Below are 27,753 nucleotides of genomic sequence, written 5' to 3'. Positions count from 1 at the left end.
CCTCTGTCTACTCAGACTTTCCCTCCAAATATGTGTGTGTGCGCGTGCGTGTTTTTATACGAAATAATTCGGGTTGCCAAGAAACGACCTGGAAACATTTTATCCCGGACTCCAGGCACACAATTAAAATCTCTGCGGGGCTCTGATGTGGACATGCAGCTGTGCATATGAAAGGACTTTCCTGTCCTCTACTGGGAGCTGAGGGATGCTTCTCAAGAAATCACCAGTGGACGTGTGAAGTAGTCCCACGCAACAAAGATAACAGGGACCTCCATGGGTGCAGCGGATTTGCCATGTGGACGCTAGAACTGTAGTTGTTTAAATAAGGAACCGAAATTGTGCTACAGTTTTGGACTCTGCAAAACTTAAACAAGCATGTATAGATATAGTTCCAGCAGGTAACAGTGGCAAAGCATAAGTCCTGGGAGGTTCTCTTGAGTGTGTAGTTTCACTACTGGGACATAAGACCTGTAACGTTGCTCTCCCAAGCCTACATTCAGTCATGTGGGAAAGTGGAAGGGAAACATCCCTTGCTGCTGTTTAGGCCCTGTCATAAAACCCACAAGGCAGGAAGCAGGATACATTCAATTAGTTTTGTCTTCCGACACACTGACAGAAGGGAGTCAGTAAGAACTATGAATGCTAGTTCTTTCGTGCTCTTATCCCAATGTATTAAAGTGAGCCTTCTGATCCTCAAACAGAGTTTCAAGATCATCTGCTTTTCTCTTTCTGGCTTGGCGTTTGTTTAGTGAGCTTTCCCTCTTCGGGGATTTGAGGACTGGGCAGGGATTTTTGAAGAAGAGCAAGAGTTGGTTTTTATATGCTGACTTTCTCTCCCACTTAAGGAAGAATCAAACCAGCTTACAATCACCTTCTCTTCCCCACCCCTCCCCACAACAGACACCCTGTGGGGTCGGTGGGGCTGAGAGAGCTTTAAGAGAGCTGTGACTAGCCCAAGGTCACCCAGCTGGCTTCATGTGGAGGAAACCAACCTGGTTCACCTATGTTGTTTAAAAAATTTTTGAATGCCATTCAGTTATCTGTCAGTGTTGTTGTTTTCAACTAAATATGTGATATCTCTGCAACAGTCAAAAATCATATTTCTCATGGGGGTATTCTTCACTGAGATTTGCTGCTGTTTCGACGCTGATTTGCGTCGGAGTCAAATTTTGGTTATTCACTGGAGATCCGTATTTTCCCCCACTGAGCAAAATAAGCCGCATTAAAAGAGAGGCAATCCAAACCACTTTTGAGACGATCTTTCCTGTGGACGCGTATTTTGTTGCTCGGATGCCCATGAAAAAATGTTTGCTTCGCTCCCCGGGACGTCTCCTTTCTCCTCCCCCAAGAACGGTGATTGGCTGGGGGAGTTTCACGCTCGGACAAGAATACCGCCCCTTTTGCTGCCTGCCTGCCTGTATAGAATCCTGGCACTTCTCTCCCTCCGTCCCTGCACGCCTTCCCCGCCCCTCGCCCGGGATGGCCTTGGAGCTGAGCCCACACTTCCAAGCCCAGGGGGACGTTGGATGGATGGCTCCAGGGGGAGACCGGCGGGGCCACGCCATGTGCTCCTTCCGCGCTGGGGGTGGTTGGGTGGCAGCTCAGTCTAGGGCAGCTGGACCAGTGGGGGGGATGTTCAAGGGAAGGGGCTGTTGGCCCCTCTGCCCCAGCGGGGAGGGGGGATTTTTGAGAATTCGGATGGGAAAAATGTGCATCCTGAGAGCAGAAAACCCAAGGCAAAACTCCCTCCCACCACTCATCTGAAGAGTGGCGGCCAGCCTGCTCTTATCTCCCTCCTCTCTCTCGATGCAATGTGGCCGGATCATGGCCGGCGCGCAATCCAGGGGCCTTCTTTCCTCTCCCCCCCCCGCCATGCACAATGGCTGGATCGGGGCTGGTGCACAAGCTAGGAGCCCTCCTGTCTCTCACGATGCAATGTGGCTGGATCATGGCCGGCGCGCAATCCAGGGGCCTTCTTTCCTCTCCCCCCCCCCGCCACTCCCACTTTCAGCTAAACACTTCTCTGGGCACATGGATCCCCTGCCCCCCCCCCCCAATCCTGTCTATCATTAAAGGGCAATGGGTTCCACACCTATAGAAAATAGAGGGAAGCTTTGAGGAAAGCGCTGCCTTCCCCCCCCCCCCAATTTGGAATCTGACTGTTCCCAAAGCAGAACAGAGCGAGGGTGGAAGAAAAATGGAGGAGACCAGAGGGACTGGTGCTTGTTTTTTGCGCTGGGGCTGGTGAACCGCACGAGGTAATCTGCTGGGTGGAGTTGGGGCGGAGCTGGGGGCAGGCATAAACAATGAGCCTGTTGGAAGGGGAGGCCTCCTGCAAAAGGGACAGACCAAACCGTTGTCAAATACAGCGTACTTTGTTCCCATGAAAAACCAAAACTACAGATAATCGCGGCCATGAAAAAAACATTTAAATCGTGTATTTTTTTAGTCCGTGGCAAAACAGAAGCAAAATCTACCGTGAAAAATGCCCCATGGAGAGGGGAGGGGACATTTTGTTCATGTTCTGCAAAATAGCTTGCTTTTGAAAGTAATTTTACTGGTATCAAGAATGCTTCCCACTTTTCAGTAGCTGCTAAATAACTGGGCCCAGTGGTTTTGAGAGAAAATCAGATGTGCTTCTCTCTTTTCTCCTTATAGATGGAGGATTAAATCATTTTTAAGGGAACTGTTTTGTACATGTGGGTTAATGTTCTAAACTTTTCCTGTGCCTCATCACTTTTTTTTTCTTTAAAGTTTCGAACTAGAAAAACTGTGCCGTTTTACTATGTCTGTAAAGAAGAACTACCGCCGTGTGCCCTATCACAACTGGAAGCATGCAGTTACAGTTGCCCATTGCATGTATGCCATCCTTCAGCATAACCATGAGCTTTTCTCTGACTTAGAAGTAAGTCGAAAGCCCGTTTTAGTATTGACAATTGCATCTCAGATATAGCATCATTTCAAATTTTGTTGAATTCAAAGTTGTACCTGACAAGAAAATAATGTAACTGTCTTACCAGTTCTACATTTAATCAGTTGTGTATCTCACCCTTGAGTGCATATACACTTGTGACCACTGTATATAAACATAATAGTACTGGCAAAAGTAGAGAAAAAGATATGGAATGCTTACAATATAGAATTCCTAAATACTGGAATACTTGAGATCAACAAAGAAATGGCTATAACAAGACAGCAATAGATAAAATTAGAAGGGGGTTGGGAAAAGCAAAATGGTTTTGGAAAATGGAGTGTGTCTGGTTCGGTTAACACATACAGTTAACTTAAAATGAACAAAAGGAAATGCCTTTTCATACATTAACTGGTTGATCAGCTGTTAAAACTTTCCCCAGAGGCATGGTAATTTGACCATTATAACCTATTAAAATGGATTAGAATTTATGGAAGATTAAATTGTAGCTATTAGGTAAGAAGAGCAGAGCAAAATCCTCTTGCTAATGACCTTCCAAGATTAGATTGTTTTAAGTGGCCCATATTTCAGCTTGTGGATCTTAAATTGTGTATTCACTCACCTAACCTAACCCCAAAGTAGCATTTCTAACACACTGTCCATTTTGCCTGACTCCCTTAATTAAAAAATAATAATCCTTAGGCTTAATTTCTTTGCTACTCAGCAGCTCCCCTCACTGCTCCTAGATGAAAGAAGGCTCGCCCATTTATTTTTGTGTTGGATTCTATTCCAGATGTACAGTGCATTTTAATTAATTAATTTATTTATATCCCGCCTTTCTCCCCAATGGGGACTCAAAGTGGCTTACATTGTTCTCCTCTTTTCTGTTTTGTCATCACAACAACCTTTTGAGGTGGGTTAGATTAGCCCAGGGCCACTCAACAAGCTTCCATGGCAGAATGGGAGTTCGAACCTGGATTTCCCAGATCAATCAACCACATTTGTTACGGTCATGGACCATCAGATTAAACAGAATATTACAAAATATATGGTAAAACACAAATACTTAGGCTAAAACAAAATTCAAATATTTAAAAGGAACATAGACATTACTGAAATAATCAGTACACAGAAATTCATAGGGTTGATACAAAATAATGGTCTATAAGTTCCAAACAATATTCATCCCATACTTCCGTAGCTAATGTATACATTGGTCCGGCACTGTCTTATTTTTATTTCTAACCAAGCAAATCTAGCAATTTCATTTGTTAAGACCTCACTTGTATCTGACAGCAATAATTTAAGGCATTGTTTCTTCAAAGCTCCAGGTCATTCTACAAGTAAGGATGTTAATAGTCCTGTACGTATATGGTCATACAGTTACATTGAAATAAACAAATATGGCATCATGACGTTCCTATTGAGCAAGTCCTTTCTAAAAAGGGGATACAAGATCATATTTAAATAATGTTCCCTTTCTACTTCTGCCACTCTGGTTTTAACAAGTTCCTTCGCTTTCTCATAACTCAGAAGTCAAGAGAAGCTGGTACAGGAGCCCATAATAACCCAACTTTTTCTTAAGTGCTATTTGCCAAGGCACTACAAATGAGTCGGTTAATTTTAGAGTTATTAGACCATTCTTTTGAACAACAATTTCAGCCAAAACAGAACTATGGTCACCCAAAGCCTAGACTGGATAGTAACCATCCTGGTTTCGATTCTGAGTGCAGTCTTCGAAATATTATTTGGCACCTGAAGCAATTTCCTTAAAAACTTGGATTGAACCTTTTCTAAACTAGATATGTTACCAGAGATGCTCAGTGGTGCCCCATAGGTTTTGGCACAAGGGTTTTGGCCTTAAAGACCTTTATTGCAGCTGGAACACATCATCCTGATTTCCCAGATCTACACCACCCTAAGCACTAGACCACCCTGGCTGTCAGTGGAAATACCTTGCCTACCTATATATGAATAGATCAAATTCTCAGTCTGTTTACAACACTTGCATTATGAAACCAATAAACTATTAAGAAAGAATGTAAATATTTTATTTCACTTTGAAAATAAAAGGAACCAGTGCAACTCATGAAGGCAAAGCATTGACCTGAATTTTGATCCCCCCTTACACATTCTGTGTAGAGACATAAAAAATAAAATGTGTGAGACATTCTCAGCAGTTCAGTTGGAACCTTCTTTACAAGTCACTAGGATCATGGGCTGAATCTCCTGAGTCCTTGGAGTAAAAAAACAACCATAAAATATCTGTGGCTCCTTTGCTTACTGGCAAATAGCTTGGCTTATTTGAACTGAAAATGATTTGGAAAAGTCATTCATCTTTTTCCTCCTGTTCCTCTTCCATTCTGATCTCCTGAGCTAGTTAGCCAGGGGTGACCTGGATGGCCCAGGCTAGCCTGATCTCCTTAGATCTCAGAAGCTAAGCAGGGTCAGCCCTGGTTAGTATTTGGATGGGAGACCACCAAGGAATACCAGGGTTGCTGTGCAGAGGAAGGCACTGGCAAACCACCTCTGTTAGTCTCTTGCCTTGAAAACCCAAAAAAGGGGTCGCCATAAGTCGGCTGCGACTTGACGGCACTATACACACACACAGGAAGAAAGTCTCTCTCCCTCCCCTTCCCTAGCACCCATGTGACAAAAGATTAGAGAGGAGGCCGAAAAGAAGTTTTTTGTCTCAGAGCCAGAGAAGAAGTTGGGACTGTTCACATTTATGTTGACAGTGAGTATTAGGGACCTCTGAATTCTGAGCCTTAGGAATACAAAGTCTCTCTAACATTTGTGCTGGGTATGAATGAATGGTTAGTAGATTTTTTGTGCCTTTTCTTAGAAGGCATCTGAAACAGCTGATGTGTCAGTTATCTGCCCTGTATCGTGCCTTTAATGAAACAGAAAGTTACACTAGAAGGCACATCTACCATTAAATGTTTTGTGTCTGGTTCACATACACATACCTTTATTGGCATAATTACATACTTTAGCCAATGATCAAAGCATGATATAAGTACAGCACCCTTTAAATTAAGGATTAGTAATAATCCCTATAAATTATGATTTACAAAATATACTAGTTAAAAACAGTTTTAATCTTCAGCACCTCAGCAAAAAATTGAGCTACCATCGCCGTTATTTCAGGGATCGAGTCATTCAAGAGAAATTGACATTTCAGTTGGTTGTTCAAAGATCTTTTGGTAGCTAATAAAGCAGACAATAGTTTTTCGTGGGTACATTCATAAAAAGAACAATCTAAAATTATGTGATCAATAGTATCGATTGAATTAAGATTACACGAGCATAAACGTTCATGCCTTAGGATTTGGGAATATCTGCCGGAAAGCATCTTAGATGGGAAAGCGTTTACTCTAGCTAATAAAAAAGCTCTACTTTGTGTGGGATCATCTAAGGAAGCAAGATAGTTGGCCATTTTACCTATACGGTTAGTTAAACCGAGCATGGAAGGCGAACAGATATATGGTTGAGCTGGTAGGAACCTTTGGAATTCAGTATCTATAAATCTCTGCTGAATATATTTGAATATATAAGTTTCTTCTGCCAAAGATAGGTTGTCAAGGGAGATTCCGATTTGATGTATTCTATGTCTGATTAATGCATCCCAGGACGATTTCTGTATTTCATTTTTTATTTTGCTTAGTAGGGAGCCAGGTACATCACTGAACCAAAACTTGAGCCAGTATCTAATCGCTAAGGTCCAGGCTTTAGTCTCGATCAGACTTTGACCTGTTTCAAGACAGATCATAAAATAAGACACGCATTTAGGGATTCCCATAGTCTGTCTAAGAAAGGAAGCCTGAAGATTTTCTACTTCCTGATTAAAAGAGGAAAGCCATATGGGAATGCTAAAAAGTACTTGGGGTAGTATTTTAAGATTAAAAATTCTAATTGCTGCCGGAATATACTGGTTTCCTTTGTTAAAATAAAATTGTCTAAGTTGCGTCAAAGAAATCTTTGCTGATTTTATGGTTTTACTCCTGTGCACCGACCAACTGAGGTTATAGTTAAATAACACACCCAAGTATTTATAGCTTCTGACTTGCTCAATATTGGTATTCCCAATTCGCCATCTATAAGAAGTCTATTTCATAGAAAATACAAGAACTTTTGAGATAGTTTATAGAAAGATGGTTCAATTGACAGTAATTGTTAAAGGAGTCCAAATACCTTTGAAGACCCACTTTGCTAAAAGATAAGATAACGGTATCATCCGCATATAGAAGAAGAGGGACTGGAAGGCCCCCTAATTTAGGAGGGTGACCGTCAGTTGGTTCTAAAAATTGAGCTAGATCAGCTAGGAAAAGATTAAAAAGGAAGGGAGCAAGGATACAGCCTTGTTTGACACCTTTTTTAACTGGGATCTTATCAGTTAATCTGCCATTTTGAGAGTATCTGATTTGGCATGTAGTGGATGTATGCAATTTCTTCAACAGAAATAAGAGACAAATCTATGCCTAATTTTGATAATTTGGTCCACAGGATCTCTCTAGATATTGAATCAAATGCGCTCTTTAAGTCAATAAAGGCAACAAAAAGTTTTTTTGTACCTATTTTTGTGTATTTTTCCAGCAATCACTGATAAGGTGAGGCAATGGTCTACCGTTGACTTATTTTTAGAAAAGCCGATTTGTTCAGGGCCAATGATAGAGTTGGAGCTAACCCATTTTAAAATACGCCTTTCAGTATGTTTTGCATATAGTTTGCCTAGAATTGACAGCAAACTAATTGGGCGGAAATTTTCCGGTAAATTTGGATCACCTTTTTTATAGATTGGAATTATGATTTAATTTAACCATGAATCGGGGAGAATGCCAAATTGGTCAATGAGTGTGAATAGATTGGCTTTGTGTCTGATTTAAAATAAAGTGCAGGTGGTTTTGGTTCTATAAAAAATGCAAATATATCGTTTGGGAATTAATTTTGCCTGCTTTATAATTTTGGCTTTTAAATGAACACTGATATGTTGCCAATGAGAAATGCCTCCAGGTTAGTCTAGATCCTGGATTCTAGAAGATGAAATGTGTTTGTAAGCACTACAGCCAGTGATTGATTTGTAATAGGAAAATTCACAATGTGACAGCAGCCAGTTATAAGTTGCCCTCTGCCTTAACAAAGGGGTGGGACCATAAAGTGCATATTTGGCACACATGAAGACTGAGTCTCCAGATCTCTAGTAGCAACCCTGGAGAGTTGCTGACCATCAGAATAGGCAGTCACAATCTTCACAAGGCTACTTCATATGTGTTCAGCCCTGGGGCTCATCTTCAGTGGCAGCCTGGCATTTATAACATGTAGGTGCCTACCCCAGTTAAAGCTAAGCAATAGATAGATGCATGTTATTTGGTGTGTTTTGTCTATAATTTGAGTGTCTGGAATGGTGCAGAGAAAAATCTAGCAGTACAAAATCTATCTGAACAGTAACTACATATGCCGTCTGCTTGCTTCTCCAGCGAAGAGGTCTCCTGATTGCATGTTTATGTCATGACCTGGATCACAGAGGTTACAGCAACAGCTACCTTCAGAAGTTTGATCATCCACTAGCTGCTCTTTATTCCACCTCAACCATGGAGCAACACCACTTTTCACAGACAGTAGCTATACTGCAGGTACGAAGTTGCAATTTTGAGTCAAAAGCAGTTCAGGTTGAAATAGCAGTAGGCTGCAGCTCTGCATCTTTCTAGATCAGTAGTTCTCAACCTTTTTTGCTCCATTCTACCCTTTCACCATTGTTCAGACTATAATTCCCCCTTTCCAAGATAGTTTAACAATTATTAAACTACAATTTTACAGATTGTACATAATCTACAGGACATCACACTTTGCTGAATAGTGGTCCCAATTCTCCCCCTAGAACCCTAAAAATCCCCCGGGGGGGGGGAAATTCCCCCATTGTTGAGAACCCATGTTCTAGATTATGTTTCTTTGGTGAGATTTACGAGAACATCTGAAAATACAATACCTGGAAATGAATAAAACTGCTTTAGTGTGACAAATATATTTCTGTGACAAATATATTTGTGTCACAGTCTTTCCCCCTTTATTTGTTCCTCTTTATAGAGGATATGTACGTCCATTAATAATTATAATAATATTTTAAAAATATACAATGTGATGCTTCCTTAAAATCCTTGCTTTCCAGGAATGTTTCTAGAAATAGTACACAATTATGTGTCATGTTAAAAATAAAACCCTGCTAGAGTTTTCTCTTGGATTGTCCTTGAAAAGTGTCATTTGCCATAGAGCTTGGTAAGTTCAAAGAGCAATTTGGAAAAAGAGGCAAAATAACTCAGATATTTGAAAAGAGCAAGGCCGTTTATGCTTGGTAATTAGCAGCAAGTTCCAGGCTGAAGTGCCCCGCATATTTTTTAAATTTCTTCACGCTGAATCGTCATTCCAGCTGTCACTGCGAAGCCACCGCATACCTGCTTTGCATTACTTAAGAGCCCCTTTAACGAGACCTTTTGTGTTTGCTCCGCCCCCACATCCGGAAAGAAGCATGCAGAATCACAGCTGCGGCTTAGCTATGCAAATGACCATTGCTAATGGCTATGCAAACAAAGGAGAAGGCGAGGGGAGGATGGAATTTGTTAGACTTCTCCTTTTGCATTGGGACCGTGAATAGTCATTTTAAAGGTCGCATTTAAAAAAGCAGCTTTGAGCAAGCATCAAAATCGACCCTGCATAAATGACTCACAGAGTCTGGTAGCGCCTTAAAGACTAACAGCATTTCTGTCAGGGTATGGGCTTCCGTGAGTCACAGCTCACTTCTTCAGATCTTCTTCAGACAGACTAACACGGCTGCCCATTATGATCTAACTCTGATAATAATTAGAGATGCACATGGATCCTGACACAGATTTTAAGAAACTTCATTTGAGCCCAAAATGTGCATCAAGGCTTCTTGCAAATACAGCCTTTTATTACTCAGTGAAAATGAGAGAATTTTTAATGTTTGGACATGGATTGTGTTAAAGCTAAAGGGGCAGTTCAAAATCAAGGGGTTAAAATAACTCTAAATGAAATATTATGCTTTATATATATTTATATATATTTCACAGTTGGAAGGCCACAATATTTTCAGTAATTTGAATTCTACGGAGTACGAACAAGTCCTGGAAATAATCCGCAAAGCCATCATTGCGACAGATCTTGCTCTGTACTTTGGAAACAGGAAACAGTTGGCAGACCTTTATCAGACAAGAACACTAAACCTTAACAATCAAGCACATAGGTAAAGAGTTATTTCACGTTTATAATTCAGTTTCAGGTCTAAATGTTGTTTTGCCAGTGTGAAGATTTTTAATGTCTTAAAAATTTGACTTGTGCATGTGTAATTTGTTCACAAATCTTTATTTAAAAAAAAGACTGACAGGACGAGTAACACTGTTACCGTATATTACAAATTAACTACAGCTATTCAAGAGTTTACTGGTACCATTAAGCGTAGAACTTGAAACAGTCTTATTTTTATAAGCCTAGTTGCAGGAACAAAATCGAAGGTAACTTCTGAATTGTACCTGCTATTGAACAATCAGAATTATTAAAATTTCACTTTATAATTCTGACTATTTTTTAAGAGATTTAGATGATGAGCAGGTAGATCCTAAGATTTCTTTTCTACTAAAATATAAAAAAATACTTCCATGAACAAAAACACTCTTTCTGTGAACTGAGGATTCTGTGTTTTATCCAACCCTAGACTTGCAAGAAGTTAAGCCAAATATTCAGATTTGAATACTTTTCTAAACCAAAGTACAGTCTAGGAAAACCTTTGTTTTAACATTAAAATTTAAATTAAAATAGATAATATTTGGTGACATTATACCTCAATCCTAAATACATTTGCTAAAAAGTAAAGCACAGACTTCAGCAGAACTAATTTTATTCACTCAGTCACCACCTCCCCACCCCCAAAAATCCCTACTCAAGGCAGCAGTTAGATGTACATCAGATCACTGCTTGATAACCCAGTTTTGTATGTAACTATATTGGTGGGGTGATGCAAATGCTGACTTACACGGTTATGGCCCTATTTTTTGTGTTTAGCAAGGGGGTGGGGAAATTGGTGGGCCAACACAGAGTTCCACTTTCAGGAGAACTGGGTTGAGAATTTCAGGGGCTAACAGTGCATTCCTGAGTGGAATGCTTGTGCTGGGCTTAGGAGGCAACGTGGCTGCGCTGCCTCCAAAGCTGGTTTTGGCCTCATAGGGTTACACAGGAGGTGGCGTATCTCGGGGGGGGGAAAGGGGGCGTTCCCGGGCCAAAGCAGAGGCCACCCCCAGCCCGGCACCATAACACCCTAGGAATGCTTTATTGAGTCAATCCATTTCATGTTGGGTCTTCTTTTCCTGCTGCTTCCAATTTTTCCTAGCATGATTGTCTTTTCCTGTGAGTCATGTCTTCTCATAATGTGACTGAAAAACAATTGCCTCAGTTTAGTCATTTTGGCTTCTAGGAAGAATATCAGTTATGTGTAATTTTTTTGGGGGGTAGCCTTACATTTAGGGTTGTCTTCCTTTCAGGTTGCGTTTTTAAGAGCAAGGAAATGATTATTATTATCATCATCATCAATCTTAGATATCACTGAAATTAGTAAGAACAACCATGGGGGCCATGAACAGTGCAGTCCTAAGCTAACAGTGTTCTAAATTCATTGAAGTCAGTGGTTTCAAAATGATGTAGCTCTAATTGGGACTGCAGTGTAAATCTCCAAATGGAATTACTTTGAACACACAAATACTGATGTCTGTGTCCCCCCTTTTCTCTGGTGTCCTATTCTTCTTAACATAGGCCACAGCTCTGCATGCCTGTTTTTTTCACATATACAGATCTGCTCTTGTATTGACAGTGATGTACTTAAAAACTAAACCCAAAATATGATATGTTTAAACTGTATACTAAGTTTCCAGTTTCATTGTAGGGACCGTGTGATTGCGTTGATTATGACAGCTTGTGACTTGTGTTCGGTTACAAAATTATGGCAGGTAACCAGATTGACATCCAGTGATATATATGCAGAATTTTGGACTGAGGTAAGTCCAAACCTTGTTTTGCATATGTAAACAGGAGATGGCCATTGAGCACAGCAGTATAGATAGTTAAAACTAATTTTATTAGATATTTTATAGAGTCTGTGAGTGCCAAGTAATACTATTTGAGTAACTAAGCTATTTGAAAATTATTGGTAAGCTTCATCTAAGTTATCCCAAAGAGCAAATGCAACACACCGATTTCTGAACAGTAACATTTAAGACTTGCAGGCAGGGATCACATAATTGAAGGTGCCTCTATACAAAATATTAATTTGTCAAGAGCCGCTCACATCTTCTATTGTGATCAAATCCCACATAGAAAGGTTTTCTCAAAATTCAGGATACATACTCAACAAGACAAAAAAACAAAATCTTAACTTTTAATCTTTCTGAAGAAGAAGAAAAAAACTCTTGACGGAAATAACAAATTGCCAGATCACAAAGGAGCTGGTCAAATACATGGGTATATGCATAACCTCTTCAAATAACACTCTCTTTCAAAACAAGTACCTCAGAGTGTGTAGAGAAATAGAAAAGGACTTAAACAGATGGTCTACACTTAACATCTCATGGCTTGGAAGGATATCGACTGTCAAAATGAATGTGCTTTCCAGACTGAATTTCTTGTTCCTATTCTTAGGAATGCTCCTCTGATACTAGAGAGAATAGGTATGCAGCATGACTAGTATCCATTCTAACTAACAGCCATGAATACCCCTCTCCTCCATGAATATGTCCACTCCCCTCTTAAAGCCCTCCAAGTTGGCAGCCATCACCACATCCTGGGGCAGGGAGTTCCACAATTTAACTATGCATTGTGTGAAAAAATACTTCCTTTTATCTGTTTTGAATTTCTCACCCTCCAGCTTTAGCAGATGACCCCATGTTCTAGTATTATGGGAGAGGGAGAAAAACTTCTCCCTGTTCACTCTCTCCAAACCATGCATAATTTTATAGACCTCTATCATGTCTCCCCTCAGCCGCCTTCTTTCCAAGCTAAACAGCCCTAAGCGTCTTAACCCCTCCCCATAGGCTTAAAGACTGATTAAAAACTGGCAATTTGAGACCTCAAACAGAATTTGAAACTATGATAATCAAGCATCATGATCATCTGCTTGAAGGATTTACAAACTATTAGTAAGATATGAAACTGAAATGGAACAGGTAAAGACTATCATGATCAAATAGATGCAGATCTTTGGCGAAATGATACTAATGAAGAAATGGGAAGCTTTATGTACAGCAGAATTGAAATTTACAGCTAGTCAAGAAGTTCGGGAAAACTGGTACAAAATGTTCTACAGATGGCATCTTACCCCCAATATGATAAAAAAGATGATTAAGACCAGCCAAGCTGCCTGTTGGAAATGTGATGCACCAGACTGTTCTTTTTATCATGTATGGTGGACTTGTCTAAAATTACAGATATATTGGAGAAACATCCATCAAGAACTCCAAAAGATGTTTCAGCAGAAATTCCCTTTTGATGCCAAAAATATGCTGCTAGGCATCACATCTGCAGAACTCCCCATACAATCTAAAGAAATATTCAACTGTGCCACTACCGCCATGAGGGTGATTTGAGCGAGGAAATGGAAACAACCACTTATTTCAGCTATAGAAGAATGGGAGGAAAAATTAATGGAATATGCCACTATGGCAAAAATGATCGATATGATAAATATTAATAACGATACTTCTTTTGAGCAGCGTTATGAGACGTGAAAACCATTTTATAAGTATGTCGATGCTCATGGTTAACAATGAGAAAGGGAAAGATGTGATTTCAGTTGGATGTAATATAATGAAATTCTAATTTCATCTATAGATAACCATTAGACTTGTTAACATATTACACATTAACTAGACATAGATAGTGATTATTCTTTCTATATGTTACTTATATGTTACTTATATAATCTGCCCAAGCAATGAAAATTAATGACATCATTTGCCTGTTCTGTGTTAGAATTTTTATCTTCAGTTTTTCTGTTACCATACATTTGATGCTCATTTTTTCCCTTCCCCATTTTCCTTTTGTACCCTTGTTATATCTCATATAATAAAAATTAAAAAAAACCCAAAATATTCCCTTCACATAGCAAACCTGCATATCACAGACAATATGAGACACGTATCTTTCTAAACAACACCAAGAATTGCCTTGTTTTTGAATGGGAGGAGCATTCAGACATATGAGCTGGCTCCTGCATTGTGAAGTGGGTCAGTCCAGAAACAATTTATTTCTTCAGTTGTCATTTATAAGAACTGGGCCCTTAGTCTTGGCACATAATTGAAACTTCTGTTTGTTTTTTTGTTCCAGACTAGAACCATATAAATTACACAGTCTCCTTCCTATCTTCAACCAAATACATCCACATAAATGGTTTCTAATCCTCATTTATCCTTTCATCTGAATGAAAGATTGTTCCTTCAAAATAGCACTCTACAGGTTTTCAGAAACGGCTTGCTTTGTGGGTGAAATTAGACATTCAGCAGCAAACACAGGAATCCATCCTGATCCCATCCTTGTTTCTGACGTGCAAAACAGAGATGGGGAGGTGAGGAAGAGTGCAGGCAAGAAACATCAGATTGAAGGGAGGGTCCTTTATCTGCTGCTTTTTCTCTGCAACTCCTCACTACTAGTTTTCCCCCAGTATGGTTCAGACTTGCTTTCCTAGTCAAGAAACTCAAGGAGAGGTCTGCGAAGGAAAAAGAATTAAGCACCCTGTCCCACATGCCTGTTTCCCTCTGAGAAACCCTGTTCCCTATTCTTCTTCTTCCATATGTCCAATGCAGTCTGTTGAATTTCATCTATAATTTAAGGACTTGTACCAAAGGAAAGGCTGCCTCACTTTTTACAATACTGTTAATGTTCATTTCCATGATCCTGCGATTCATGGTTCATTGGGAAAGCACATCTAGGCACTTTTAAGGTTCCTTGATGTGTATGAAGTGCAGACACTAAAAGCAAACGTTTTTGGAGACTTCTAGGTACTTGTTTCCATAATTCAGGAATCATTGGAAAAACATTCCCTGGGATTATTCTTTGTGACCTCAAAAGATACCAACATAGCATCTATTTGAGAATCTGAAAAAAAGAGAAAAGACCTAACTTCTGCTAAATAACAAAGCAATGGACATACTGTCTAAGATACTGGACCTTCCTTCCATCACTAGCCATTGGTGAAAACAGGATGTTGACTTAGCTGGTCCCAGGGTCTGATCCTGCAGTTCTCTTAGGGCTCATTCATAAATTACAATGGCCTCCTGACTACTAGGAGGACTACGCTTCCCAGGCACGTGTGGGCCAAAATCAGACAAGGACAGTAGATCTTGTGGACAAGGGGCCTTCCCCCTACACCATTTTCCCACCCTGGAATAACTCCAAGGAACCACTACTTATTCTGTTGGGAAACCTGTGTGTAATGAAGGTCTTCAAAGTACATAGCGACTCTCCAGAGTTATTTCAGATTGGCAAACCCAGGTGTGTTTCTGTGGGGGGTGGGGGTGGAGGCTTAAAACCTTTTTGTGTGTACCCCACAGTCCCAGTCTGGATTTAGCCCATGCACCCTTGGAAAGCACAGAAGCACCATCACACATGTTCCAAAATCCTTGTGGGGGCCACATGTACTTTGTAATGTGTGAAGAAGCCCTTATATGTTGTAAAATCATCTCTTTCTGTTTTTTTCCTAATCTCCTCCTCCATATTTTTCCTTAACATACTAAGTTCTGAATATCTTGCTGTATTTAAATGTACCTCATCAAGTATCTTCAGTGATCCTTTTGTTTGCTGAATATTGTAGGGGGATGAAATGAAGAAGCTTGGTATTCAACCTATTCCTATGATGGACAGAGACAAGAAGGATGAAGTTCCTCAGGGCCAGGTAGGTCTGAAATATTTGATGTTTCCAAAAAAAAAAGTATAATTTCACTAGAAAGCAGATGTTCTTATATATGCTTTGCTGACTTTCTTTTTACACAGATGGTCTGATTTTCATTCATTTCTTAAAAGATCCTCTATTAAAATACTACAAGCAGTGACTTGCAAAAACTTACAGGAGAGGGGGCATCCTCCCACCTATGTTTCCTCCCTTGTGCCCCATCCCTTCTGTCGAAACCATTCTTTCTTCTTATTTCTCTTCCTCTCTCCCCCACCTCAGCACTCACATTCTCTTTCTCTTCCTCTCTGCTCCCATCCTTTCTCTTACAGTGAATGAAGCCGAAGACTTGAGTGTGTGTGGGGAAGGGGGAGCGCGAATCCCATCCTTCGTCCCTTTGTTCTGTGTGCAGGCCACTTGCCAGCCAGGCTGCCTAGTTGAAGCATTGCTTGCCCATCTCGCTCCCAACACAGCTCCCTTACCCTGCCACCTGTCTAAAGCTGGGAAGGGCGGCTCCTCTCCTGCCCACCCCAAGCAGTGGGAGGGGGAGTCGGCAATTATCTTTCTGGTCCACTGCAATCTGCCTGCAGTGCTGTCACCTCAGTGGTAGAGGAGTTGGTTCCAGGTTCTGCTCCTCCTTCCCTGCCCTCCTCCAGAAGCTAAGGGGACAGTGATGGCACCTGTACCAGCTCTCTTACCCAGCACCTCAGTGGCAGCAAGGGGAGTAAGATCCCATGCCTCCTCTGCCAGCTGCCTCCACTGTCATTGCCACATGAGTGGTTGATGAGGGCAAGAGTCAGTAGCTTTCACTTCTTCTCCCCCACCCTCCTCCTCGTGCCTTGCCCCTGTCAGGAGAACCCTGTCATGTTCTCTGTTTTTTTGTTTAAACACCTGCCCCTTTAGTTTTAGGATTTTCCCCAGGTTTGTATAAGTATCTCTTTTGTGTCTGCATGGCTCCCATTTGCAGATTTAAGTATCAACAGATGGGGTCATTATTAGATAGGTATAGAGGAAGACACTGGCAAACCACCTCTGTTAGTCTCTTGCCATGAAAACCCCAAAAAGGGGTCGCCGTAAGGCGGCTGCGACTTGATGGCACTTTACACACACATTATATATATAGATTAAAGAAACTAGGATTGGATGTAGCGGCAGAGCTAATGGAAGGAAGGTTGGGTGAATCTTTTCCCTCCCCCCAAAACCTGCTGTTTTCCCAAAACATCTGCTCTAAGGGTCAGGAGAGCCTCATAAACAAACGCACCACAGTGCAGGGCACTGAAGTGATAAGGGCAGATCAGGAAAAGCGTCTTCCTTCTCCCTCTTCTGCCAGATTAAAGTACAGCAGTGTTTCTACAACATCCATATAAAACTACTGGCCTGCCTTGGAAGACTTGTAAAAATTACTGGAAGAGAATCCAAGAGGGTTCTGCTGGGAGATAGCTCACCAATCACCACCCAGGTTGCAAAATATTGTGCAGTAGCAATGAAGCTTCATTGCCTTAATGTACTTCCTTAATCTGTGGAAATGTAAAATTGGGTGATTCCTAATTTTGTTGGCCTTGGTTGTAAACAACTCCTCTGTATGGTCAGTTTCTGTTTTACATGTTTTTTCTGGCATACTGGCCGCAAATAAAATTTATTATTTATTACTGGTAGAGGAAGTTTTAGAATTATAGTACAATTTATGTACACCGATGTAGAACAAAGTTATAGACCAGACTAAAAAACAAAAATGTCTTCCCATTGTAAAGGGGGAAAATCCAAAGAAAATAAATAAAAATTATATTACATGTAATTTTTATTTATTTTCTTTGGATTATATTACATATAATTTGGATTATATCACATATAATTTTTAAAGAATACCTCATGGTTGTGATTATCATATTTAGTGATGTTGTCCCCAAAGAGTTTGCTTTTGGAAAGAAGTAATATTAATAATAGAATAAATAGCATGATAAGAGTTCCTATTAAATCCTCTGCCCATTTTGCTATGGTTTATTTATTTGATTTACAAAATTTATAACTTTCCCTTCTCTCATTAGGGCTACCAAGTGGCTAATAGATTAAAAGCATACATAATAAAAATATTGAAAACCATTAAAACCAAACAAAAACACATCATGCAAACAATTAAAACCAAATTAAAGCACACATACTCTAGAATAAAATTCACATATATAAAGACAATTAAAAACAGGTCAGGAAGGAGGATCACTGCCCAACGAAAGAAAAAAGTCACCTGATGGCAGAAGTTGGCAACAAAAGGGAACAGGCGAGTCTGTCTGGGGAGAGAGTTCCAGCGTTTTAATGCCATGACTGAGAAAGCCTTCTCCTGGGTTGCCACCTGCCTACTCTCAGAAGGTGTGGACACCCTAAGCAGGGCTTTGGAGGATGACCATAGACCTTAGGGTGGAAGCAGATCGTAAAAACCATTTTAAAAACCAGCCCCTTATTTAAAAGCCTAACAGGAAATGTTTTGGCCTGGCACTTATAAGGGAGTAGAGTAGGCGTCAAGTAAACCTCAAGGGGGAGGGATGTATTCCACAAGCAAGGTGCCACCATTCCAGCAGCTGTGTTACCACTCAGTTCAACTCTACAGATGGCACAGAGAGCAGGGCTTGTGAGAAGAATCTGATGGGCTGCATAATACAGGAGGAGGTGGTCCTTCAAGTATCTTTTATAATACAGGTTGAGTATCCCTTACCCGGAAATCCAAAATCCCTAATGCTCCAAAATCCGAAACTTTCCTCTCATGGCCCCACCTTGACAGAAAGCTCTCCCGGGACCCAAGAAGACTTACTGTTTCCCTATCTCCAGCCCCATCCTTCTCAAGCCTAACCAGCACGTCCTGTCCCACATCTTAGCTCTTCCCACCCTCCTGCTCCCAGGTGAGAATGCTGCCATTGAAGATATTGCCCACCTCACTGTGTCTGGGCCATCCGATGCCTCACCTGATGCAGGAGGCGGGCCCCGCCCCCACATCTCTACAGCTGCTGCCTCCTGGGCCCAGGCATCCTCTGGCGTTCCAGTCGGCTCCCAGGGCGTCTTTGGTCAGGTGCAGCTGGTTGCTCCTCCTCTTGGCTCCGGGGCTTGCAGCCTGGATGATGCCACGCCCAGCCTCTCTTTGGCCAGGCCCTTGCTCCAGCCTCTGGCTGCTTCCATGGGCAGTGACACTGGCCGCCACTGTGCTTTCTCTTGTCACCGCAGGCTTGCCTACCTCCTCCTCTCCTCTGGTCCCTGGCGGGCTGTTTGCCCACCGATCTCCGGCTGCTGGCATGAGTGAAACACTGGCTGGCTGGGGGTGGAGTCCAGGAGGGTGTCCCTGGACACACAGGAAACTGCCACCACGGGAACAGGTGCAGCTAAAGGAAATATTCCAAAATCCGAAAAAATCCCTTATCCAAAATGCTTCTAGTCCCAAGCATTTCAGATCAGGCTAGCCCGGGCCATCCAGGTCAGAGCTATATCATCCGTCCATACACTGTTTCTGAAAATAAAACCTTAAAAATAAAACTTGACAATTCATATCCAATAATGTATATAATTAATATGTCTAATTAATTTCTGTTTCCAAAAGTGTACCATAGTTCCAAAACATATGTGTTAAATCTGCCTTGGCAGTTTGACAACACTGACAATCTGCATTATCTAAATTGTAAATATGCTTCAATCTCTGAGGCATTTATAAACTTCAAAGATGGTATTTATTATGCTCTGAGACACGTTGTCCCAAATCACATTCTTTCCATGCAATAGATCCTCCTATTCCCATTTCTTCTTAAATCCTCTTTATTCTACAGTTTAAGTACTATAGTATATGTTCCTCCAATCCTCCTTTCTATGTTGACATTTAAAATAATTATTCGAACTTAATTTCATTTCAATTTCCCAGCAATATTCCTTTATTGGAATAAGGGCAGGTAATACCCTGTATCCTATCTGACACTTCTTTGTAAAGATATCTTTATCCCTACCTCCAAACAATTCCCCCACCCTTGGTTATATTTAGACCTATATGCCATATCTCCAAAGAATCCAGAAGTAGAGAATTCCTGATTATAAACCACTGGTGCTGGGATAATAACCCTGGACTTAAATGGAGCTTTTTAAAGCACTAATTGAATTAAGAGAAACAAGTGGGATCCCGCAAGGACTTGCAGGAGGGATCTCATTTCCCCTCCCCCACAGTTTCCTCTTTCCCAGACATTGGCCCCTCTGGAGAAAATAACTGCTTTGGAGTGTGAACTTTATGGCATTATATTCAGCTGAGGCTTTCCTTTCCCCCAAACCCTTCCCTCCTCAGACTCCACCACAAAATCACCAGGATTTTTCCTATCTGGAACTGGCAATCATAATCAGGCCTGGCCCTAATGAGTACTCCCTCAAAGGCCAAAATAGGCCTGGAAAGGTCCCTGCCCCCTCCGCTTGGAATACTGTGGTTGCCTAGCAACAGCCACTGAGGGAATCTGTTGCTTAAAGCTACAAGCTCTCCTTTTATCATTTTTGGGTTTATTAAACAACCCCCAATGTAATTTTTAAAAAAAGATTTCACATTTTTCTGGAAATCTAGGGCCCTTTTCAGGTTTGTAGAAAGGTCATGCCCATTGACAGCTCCAGATTTAAGTATCCTCAGATTTGGCCAGCTTTGCTATTAGTATATAGATGATGATGATGATGATGATTTGGGGAGAAGTTATTAGAGGTTGGCTTTTTAATATAGTTATGACATGTGTTACCCCTGTATTTATTTGTATACTACAACACTTTTGTCATAGCTTTAATTAAATTATGGCAGACTGTGAAAAGATTACACTTAGGTTTTGTGGCAGCAATACGTAGAAAATATGGTAATTAACATGCAAAATCTTGAAGGCTGTAAAGTGAATCTGGCTCCCAAATTTTTGAGCTGGCTCTCAGAGCCAAAGAAAATTTTCAAAGCCTGCCTGCAAATGCCTTGATGATCTTTCTTAGCAATTTCATGTACATATTAAACAGTATAGGGGTCAAGATGAATCCCTGAAGACCTCATAGCATACAAGCCAATAGAGCCAAGCAGTAGCTCCCCATACATCCTTTTGCAGTCAGCCAATTCAGCCAGCCCCTACAGAAGGATACCATGGTTGATGATACTGAAAGGTGCACGAGAATCAACAGACACAAACTCCCCCTGTCACTCTCCTGGTGAAGAACATCAGTCAGGGTGACCAAGGCTTTTTCCATCCCAAATCCAATCCTGAATCTGAAATGCAATGGGTTTAGATCATCCATCTCTTCCCAGATCACATGAAGATCTGGAGCTGCCACTTTGCCCAGGAATGGAATGTTATTTAGCTCATTGGGGTCCAGGGATCCCCTCTTCAGGAAGCATTTTACAACTGCCTCTTTCACAGTGGTTGGCTCTGTACCCTCCCAAAGAGACATATTTATTACTTTATGGACCCAGTTGACCAACCCAACTTGGTTTGATACCTGCAACTATCAAATGTGGAAGTGGTGGGCCTCATAATTTAAGCAGGCTTTCCACTTCATCAGGCCTCACCAATTGAAAGTCATCCATACAGCTAGGCCCAGACTGCTCCAGGGGAATCCTGAACTGCATTAACTGGACCTGAATGTTTTCTGGCTGTACATATTCAGAAGCCTGGGATAAGACTCCCTCTCACAAAGCAGAAAAGCTTAATCATATAGGTAAGATGGGGGAAAGAAGGTATTGACAGGCAGTAGCACCTCACCCAATTTCTAGGGTCTCTCAGGTTAAACTGGGGTGAGGTCATTTTGTCCCCATAGTCCTCCTTCTGGTGGTTCTGGTGGTGTTCTGACCTGTCCTTGTGAATGAGATAAATTCCCTGCTGTATCCAGCCTGTATCCAAGAAGAAGGGCATAGAAGAGTAGTTTTCTTGGGGAGGGGTCAGAATGCTCATCCCTGGGACCTTTTCCACTGCATCAGAGAGGGAACTGAGATGAAAGCCGGGTTGGCAACACAGCATGGTTGTGTAAGTCTAATGTGGAACATGAGCCATATGTTGTGCTCCCATGGAATACATAATTGATATCCATACAAGTAAATTCTTTGAAAGGTTGGCAGATTTCTGAACAACTTCCAAAATTTTCATTTCAGGATTTAAAAGTAGCAGCATTGCAATATTTAACATTAATTTCTCACCTGCATTTTGTAGGAGTCAGTTGAGAGCCAATGCTGTACAGTAGTTAAAGTATCGGACAAGGGACTGGGAGATCCTGGCTCAAATCCCCACTCTGCCAAGAAAGCTAGCTTGGTGAACTTGAGCCTGTCACACACTCTCAGCCTAGCCTACCTTAACAAGGTTGTTGTGATGATAAAATGGGGGAGAGGAAAAGGACGTAAAATGCTTTGGGTCCCCATTGGTGAGAAAAGGTTATAAATGAAGTAAATAAATAGTTGCTTATAATGCCAGTGAAATAGTTTACTTAAGGATCTTTTCACTCTTAACAAGTATTGCTGTGGCAGAACAGTCCTACTGACTTGCAATCACTGCTTCATTCAGCCGTCCAAGGGGCTCCAGTTAGCCACCTTGGTCTCTGCCTGGCAAAACACTGCTCTCCTTACCCACCTGACCCTTACTGTTTTGACTTACTGTTTTGGTACACTGCTTCCAACTGGCTGTTGTACAAATTAAATGCTGAGTAGCCAATGTCCCCAGTTTCCTTTCCTGCATTGCTGTTCTAAGGTGCCTGTGTTTCCCACTATCTGGTTATAGCACTTGTACACTGCTGGGGAAATTTAACACTTAACTGCCTTCCTTTCCCTGGGGCAATTTTGAATAGCATGTTTGAGTGGTGGAGGTCTAAATGAAGAACAACTACCAGCATTTAAAATAGTAAAGAATTTATTAAAAGTGAGAAGTCCATACTCATACTCTCTGCAAAGCAATGGATTGAGCATTCTGTACATGTCCTAGCTGATCTTATTCTAAGCCAGGCTCTTTAATTTAGAAGTTACAGTTTGCTAAAAGCTTCCTATTACCTTGGAGACCTTGTCCAATCAACCAGCCTTTGTTTGTTCCATATGGCAAAGGTGGCCATCAATATGGAGCTCAGGTATCAGAGCTTCTTTCTCCAGATGTAATCAGCCAAGGTGGACCTGCCAAAAGGATCCCTCTCTCTCTGTGCCAACAGATTTTATCTTTTCTGTTTATCTTTCCTGAAACCTCCAGGAGAATGCACTCTAGCCCCTCGCACTCCTAAGCCTCTGTTTTTGTCCTAGTTCTCAGATTCCAACTAAGGTGAGAGCTGACTATTTTATTGTCTCTGGCTGTGCTGGCCATTAGCATTTCCAAAGCTTTGATGGTTGGTACTTGGGCGATACTTCAATGCCATGGACTTCCCCCATCCTTCCTTACTTAAAACTAAATGTGAGGTTTTGTCAAGCCCAAGCCCTGAGGTAAAAAAGAAATATATCCACTATTGCCAATATAGTATAGTTTTCTAGTATAGACAGTTACCTGGCTAAGTAAATTAATTTTCTTTCTAATTTACATAATGTAGCTTGTGTTTTTTATTTCCATTTTTTCCACAGATTGGGTTCTATAATGCTGTCGCCATTCCATGCTACAGCACACTCATGGAGATCTTCCCTACCACAGGACCACTGCTTCGGGCCTGCAAGTGAGTTACAAAATTTTAAGCAGAATACCTCAGCCAGCTGAGAGCCATTTGACAGGGTGTCTACTGTGAAGCAATAAGTGGATCTAAGTAACTATTCCTCTTCTGGAAATTGTCAAGCATGTAGGTGATATTGGTATAGCACTGTTGTAATTGCCTCCCTTCCCGAACATTAACAGGAGAATTGCTGGGCATGTTCTCTGCTCCTTGACTTATAGACAAAACTGTGCATATTTACTTAGACGTAAAGTACTCTGGTTTACGCCCCATGGTACTTACTCCTAAGTAAGGGTGCGTATGTTTTAATCCATTTTTAATCCTTTGTTCTATGTTTTATGGTGGTCAACATATTAGTATTTAAAGCTAGAAAGCATCAGTTGTAGGCATATCAAGAAGATTTGAAGATGAAAATCTGGCAAAACAGAAGAGTATAGTACAGTTGGTTTCCTCTCAGTGTTTGTATATTTTAAAACATTTGTATCTCACTCTTCCATAAAGCTCAGAGCAGTTAACATTAAAGTATTACTGTAACAGAGCTAGGATCATTTTCTGCATTCAACAACTAGCTGTCAGAGTTGATTAGAAGCCGTGAAGACTTATGTATTGCTTGTTGGCCTTTATATAAAACAGGGATTTTAAAATAATGTTTTCCCCATAAAAATACATAGCACTGCATGACCATGGAGATTATCTGTCACAGAACAGTGAACTGATTAGTTAGAGGCAAGCAAACCCAATTCCTAAGCATGTTATTTAATATCTATTAGCTCAACTAATCTGGCACTCAGGTAATGTGTGTTTGATAGGGGTGCAGCTTGGATTTTTGCCATAAAATGCCTTTAGACAAGAAATATCATAGGACGATAATTGTTATCTGGCCTTCCCTGTCAACGCGTGTAGACATAAAAACATTTGTTGTTGTTTTCCTTGTTCTTTAAATACTTTTTCTAAGCATTTCATAGGTATGTAGACAATACAGTGGGTTAAATTAATGTCTTGTGCTGATGAGATAAGGCTCAGATCTTTAAAAACTAAGTAATTTGATCTTTTGCTAAATTGCAAATGGTATCACAACAGATCCATGCTATACATTTCTTGTGAGTTCTGAATGCCAGAATTGTATTCTTACTATGTCTGCAGGTGACCAGCAGAAAGTCGGCATATAAAAACCAACTCTTCTTCTTCTCATTTTTGCCTGTGTGTAACATGAGATTTTTGTCAGTGAGATTCTCTCAATCTCAGTTGTTGGCTTTTTCTGGAGCTTTATGCAGCCTTAAGCATTGGGCTTAAAATGATGTAATTATGCTTAAGATTGCACTGTTAGGGGGCTGCTGATATGAAGTGGGAAAGATACATTACAATGAACACCCTCAGCTCACTGTTCATTGGAGCCAACCGACTAACAGTACAATCCTATGAAAAATTACCCCAGATTAAGCCCATTGAAATCAGTGGGCCTGAACTGAAATTACTGCACAGGATTACATTGTAAATCTGTTATTTTAAGGACTGTCAGATACAGGGGTTCGGTAGTTCTCAGAACCTTTAAGTAGTTACATAGAAGGCAGAATTTTGTCATCAGCTTATTTCATATGACAGTCTTGTAGTGAGAGAAGAAACAGTATATAATGGGTTGTTACTTTCTAGGTAGCTCTTACTCATAGTTAAATCTTACCTGCATCTACTTCTGGCGATGTTAGTCCCCCCCCCCCCCCAAAAAAAAGATATATTTTGTATGCTGGGCTATTTAAGCAGGCTGGCCTGTAGTATTCCTATTACATTCAGGTAACCCCACATTCTGTTTTGGCTCTTTCTGTCTGGAAGATCCCCAACTCTTGCTTGTGGCCAAATTCCAGTTTGGGAATATGTATTCAGTTGTTTCTCAGAACATGGCAAACTGTTTATGTTTGCTGATCAAATTATTGTGCTTTGTTGGGGGAAAATGAAGCACAATAAGCAGTTTTAAACATATATAGGGTGTTACCGCATTATGTATTCCCAGCGATGTATTAAGAGTTTGAAAATGTTATAAAAAATATTGTTTGCACTTTCTATGTATTCCCACCGATGTATTAAGAGTTTGAAACTGTTATAAAAAATACTGTTCGCACTTTGTTTGGCCCCTTTAGCTGTGAAGACGTCTTCCAACCATTTTTTAGCTGTGGCATCCAAAAACCCTTTTAAAGCAATGTTTTTTTATAACATTTTCAAACTCTTAATACATTGCTGGGAATACATAATGTGGTAACCCCCATAGATGCAAAGAATAAATAGGTATTTTTCTGTGGATAGATTAGAGGTCAATACAAGCCCCCCTCACTCCTGTCAGTCCAGTTAAAGGTTTTATTCTAGTGCTCTTTCTTCCTAGAAATAGTCTGTGATAGAAGATTAAAGGTAGCCTGCTGGAAGGACTGTAGCACCCTGGGAATTTCAGAGCACTATCAGTGGTCTCCTTTGCTTATAGTGCTTTGAGTGATGATTCCATCTCAATAGTGATTCTGTCCCAAGAGAAAATGATTTCCCTATAAAAGCTAAATATTTTAATGTATATTTTAGGATATTATGTATGTTTAATGTTTATTATTATGATGTAGATTGATTTTGAAGAAGGACTAAAACAGTAAGAGATAGGCAAACAGAAATTATGATAGCAGTCCACAAGCAATTTTAATTTTTAGAGTCACCACTTCCAACTGAAAAACTATTAGTGAACTTTAAAACCATTTATATTTTTATAGCACAATTGGATCAAATTTTTGGTAGGTTTTTCAGCAGTTTAATTGGAGGATATGCACAGTTCTTGGCTTCACCTTTCTACTCTTCCCTCTCCCTAGGAGTCTCTACTAGGAAAAACTATGGCCCAGTTCTGTAGTGCTAGCTGATGGGCCAAGTTTGCCCATTTGTGCAGTGGGGGTCTGCGAGCACTTGCAGAGGGAGTGCATATAGCTCTTTTTATAAGGACACATATATGTATCTTCTCCCCACACTATTTCCTCTTTGCCTCTTCCTGGCAACCCCAATATCCTCCCCTTTCCCTGCTTGCTTCTCCCCTTCCCACCAACCAACCTACCTGTGAGCTTCCACAGCAGAGTGAGGATTTGAACTTGGGTCTCCTAGGTCCTAGTCTGAAACTCTAACTACTACACTACACTGGCATTTAGTGGGGGCTCCTTTCTAACAATAGCAAGCAGCTAGTCCTGGGTGAATAATGCAAGTTATGTGGTATCAGGTCACCGGTGTTTGTGGCCAGATGTGGCCCTGATGTGTCCTCCCTTAAAGGCCAAAACAGGCTTGGAAAGGGCCTTACCCTTGCCTTTGGTGACAGAAACCAAAGCCTGAAGGCTGGCAGTGCTGTTGTGGTAGCCTAGCAATGGCCACTGAAGGCATTTGTTTCTTAAAGCTACAGATGCTGCTTCTATTATTTTGAGGAGTTTAAACCCCCGTTTTTGTTTTGTTTTAGATTTAAGATCTTTTTGCAAACTTAGGCCATTTTTCAGGATTGTAGAATGATCTGTCTTTTTTTTTTATGGCTCCAGATTCTGGATTTAAATGTCCGTAGAGTTGTCCGTGTTGAGAATTAGATATATTAATATCTCATTCTGAAAAGAGAGTAAGCTCACGCTCAACATTGAGCTCTTTTTTTTACCTCTTCAGGGAAAATCTCAAACAATGGGAAAAAGTGATGAAAGGCGAAGAAGCTTATGGATGGCTACCAGCCCAGCAAGATGAAACAAAGACATCAGATTCACTTCCGGTGAAGATTGATGACTGATTGCTATTTAAAAACTGTTTCATCAGCATCTCCCTTTTTAGGCATCTGTGTTTGTTTTATTGTCCAAAGGATAAAGACTGCACATGTTAACAGGGAAGATCTTGAAGTTTCCTTTCATTACTGATAACAGTATGAATTGGGAGAGAGCTTGACAATTCAATGGTTCCAGAATCAACTATCAAAAAACAAATGTTTGGCTTGTAAATATACAAGACTAGCTTTTCTTACGGGCTACATCGCTGAGGCCTTAATTTAAAATAGTTTGGGTAGGGAGGGCAAAATGTTGGGATTGCTTTTAAATTTTATCTTTATAGTACGGCATCTCAATGGTACTTTTACTATGCCATAACTGGTATAGTAAACTCGTTTCAAAGCCAGTCTCCCTTGGGGAAGTTCTTGTTGGATATTTCCGCCTTGTTGTTGTGAATGTTTTTGTTTGATCCTTGTGTAATCAGTTTGAACTCCAGCAGACACTCTCTGGGATTG

The 27,753-nt window shown here is 40.7% G+C and overlaps 1 protein-coding gene across 1 annotated transcript in view; it reads left to right on the top strand.

Annotated features, from left to right (window-relative positions):
- Positions 1-27,302, top strand: part of PDE10A (phosphodiesterase 10A) — a 165,903-nt gene extending 138,601 nt beyond the window's left edge. The window contains exons 16-22 of the mRNA XM_056852634.1: positions 2,755-2,905; positions 8,389-8,544; positions 9,997-10,169; positions 11,859-11,970; positions 15,777-15,857; positions 23,410-23,498; positions 27,150-27,302. Coding sequence (XP_056708612.1) covers positions 2,755-2,905; positions 8,389-8,544; positions 9,997-10,169; positions 11,859-11,970; positions 15,777-15,857; positions 23,410-23,498; positions 27,150-27,267 — 880 coding nt within the window. The 3' untranslated portion in view covers positions 27,268-27,302. The remainder of the gene's footprint in view (positions 1-2,754; positions 2,906-8,388; positions 8,545-9,996; positions 10,170-11,858; positions 11,971-15,776; positions 15,858-23,409; positions 23,499-27,149) is intronic.
- The last annotated feature ends 451 nt before the right edge of the window (positions 27,303-27,753 follow it).

Source organism: Euleptes europaea, chromosome 7 (genome assembly GCF_029931775.1).
Source record: "Euleptes europaea isolate rEulEur1 chromosome 7, rEulEur1.hap1, whole genome shotgun sequence".
In the NCBI taxonomy this organism is placed as follows: Eukaryota; Metazoa; Chordata; class Lepidosauria; order Squamata; family Sphaerodactylidae; genus Euleptes; species Euleptes europaea.
This window is presented reverse-complemented; position numbering and strand designations above follow the sequence as displayed.